This window comes from Trachymyrmex septentrionalis, unplaced genomic scaffold, assembly GCF_001594115.1.
Source record: "Trachymyrmex septentrionalis isolate Tsep2-gDNA-1 unplaced genomic scaffold, Tsep1.0 scaffold69, whole genome shotgun sequence".
NCBI lineage: Eukaryota > Metazoa > Arthropoda > Insecta > Hymenoptera > Formicidae > Trachymyrmex > Trachymyrmex septentrionalis.
The window spans coordinates 1,985,654-1,987,005 of record NW_017305873.1 but is presented as its reverse complement, the minus strand read 5'-3'; the positions used below and the strand labels follow the sequence as shown (position 1 = coordinate 1,987,005).

The 1,352-nt window shown below is 28.2% G+C and overlaps 1 protein-coding gene across 1 annotated transcript in view; it reads right to left on the bottom strand.

The window, feature by feature from the left end:
• Positions 1–501: 501 nt before the first annotated feature.
• Positions 502–1,352, bottom strand: part of LOC108753318 (aprataxin) — a 3,794-nt gene continuing 2,943 nt past the window's right edge. Inside the window, exons 2-4 of the mRNA XM_018494799.1 lie at positions 1,122–1,347; positions 768–901; positions 502–708 (exon numbers count right to left, since the gene is read on the bottom strand). Coding sequence (XP_018350301.1) covers positions 539–708; positions 768–901; positions 1,122–1,347 — 530 coding nt within the window. The 3' untranslated portion in view covers positions 502–538. The remainder of the gene's footprint in view (positions 709–767; positions 902–1,121; positions 1,348–1,352) is intronic.

The following is a 1,352-nucleotide window of genomic DNA, read 5'->3' as shown; positions in this document are numbered from 1 at the left end:
TTACTAAATGTATACAGATTAAATGTAACACACTCTACACATAACACATACACACACGCACACAACACACAAATACTGTCAATATACACTTGCGCAACCTACGAGAAGACTTTGTAAATAGTTAGGATATAATTGATATTATAGGCGCCAAGATGTATTAAGAATAACATCAAATTTATTCCGAATAAATCTTCCGAACTATCGCATAAACATGTCTTTATTAATCTTTCATGTCCTATTCCAAAAAATTTCCTTAATGCGCGATACATTATATACCATATTATAAGAAACATAATTTATATTTATATAAATGTTGCATAGAAGATAATTATAATTATCTTCTATCCAACGTAAAAATGTCGTATTTTAGATATATATCCAATAACATTATACACTTTTTTTGCTATGCATTACACTATTTCAAGGTTGTAAGCTTATAAATAAGTCATAAAGATACACAAAAAAAAGAACTTATTTTCTAAAGATAATTTATACGTTGTTTTATTATACAGAAGTTTTTAAATTACATATACGTTTTTCATGGTTTGCATTTACCAATGTGTGTTAACAAATGTCTCTTTAAATATGGCATATTTTTCGGCTGCGCCGAGCATTTGTGACACTTCAATTTTGTGTTCAGATAGTCTGTACACAACTGCGGAGAAATCTTTTTGATTTTGCCGTCTATGCGCAACTGACGGCATACATCTACAATTCAATATGCTTTTATATGTAAATTATCATATAAATAAACATATGAGACAAACCTTGCGAATGTAAAAAGAATGGCGTCGTAAAGGAGTTCCAATGATATTTAGTTTTAAGGCAAGGACTATTAAAATCCGTGCTTATTACATGTAGGTGCAGCCTCTGCATACTTGGCATTGCATGATAACCTATGCTGCTCAAGAATTAATATTGTCTCATAATTCTCAAATATATAAAAATAATTCTATGTTAGATTTTTTCTATATACTATATATATATATATATATATATATATATATATATGTCTTATATACGTGAGACAGCATACATATATATTCTTATTTTGTTATATGTGTAATAGAATTAATTACTATTTGTTAGTACTATTAATACTATTCTATTTTAAGACTCACAAGAATTCATGATCTGTTTGGTCTTTTATCAGATCGCATGCAACATCATACATATATGTTAACAAATCTTGATGCTCTTTTTTGACACGCCATATATTGAGAATATCCTCCTTCGGTAAAATTAAATAGTGAAATTGCGCTTTAGGATATTTATCTTTGATAACAACTATTTTATCATCTTCCCTGATTTTACATTCAGGATCCTCTATTGATTTAAGTAAATTAGCTGAC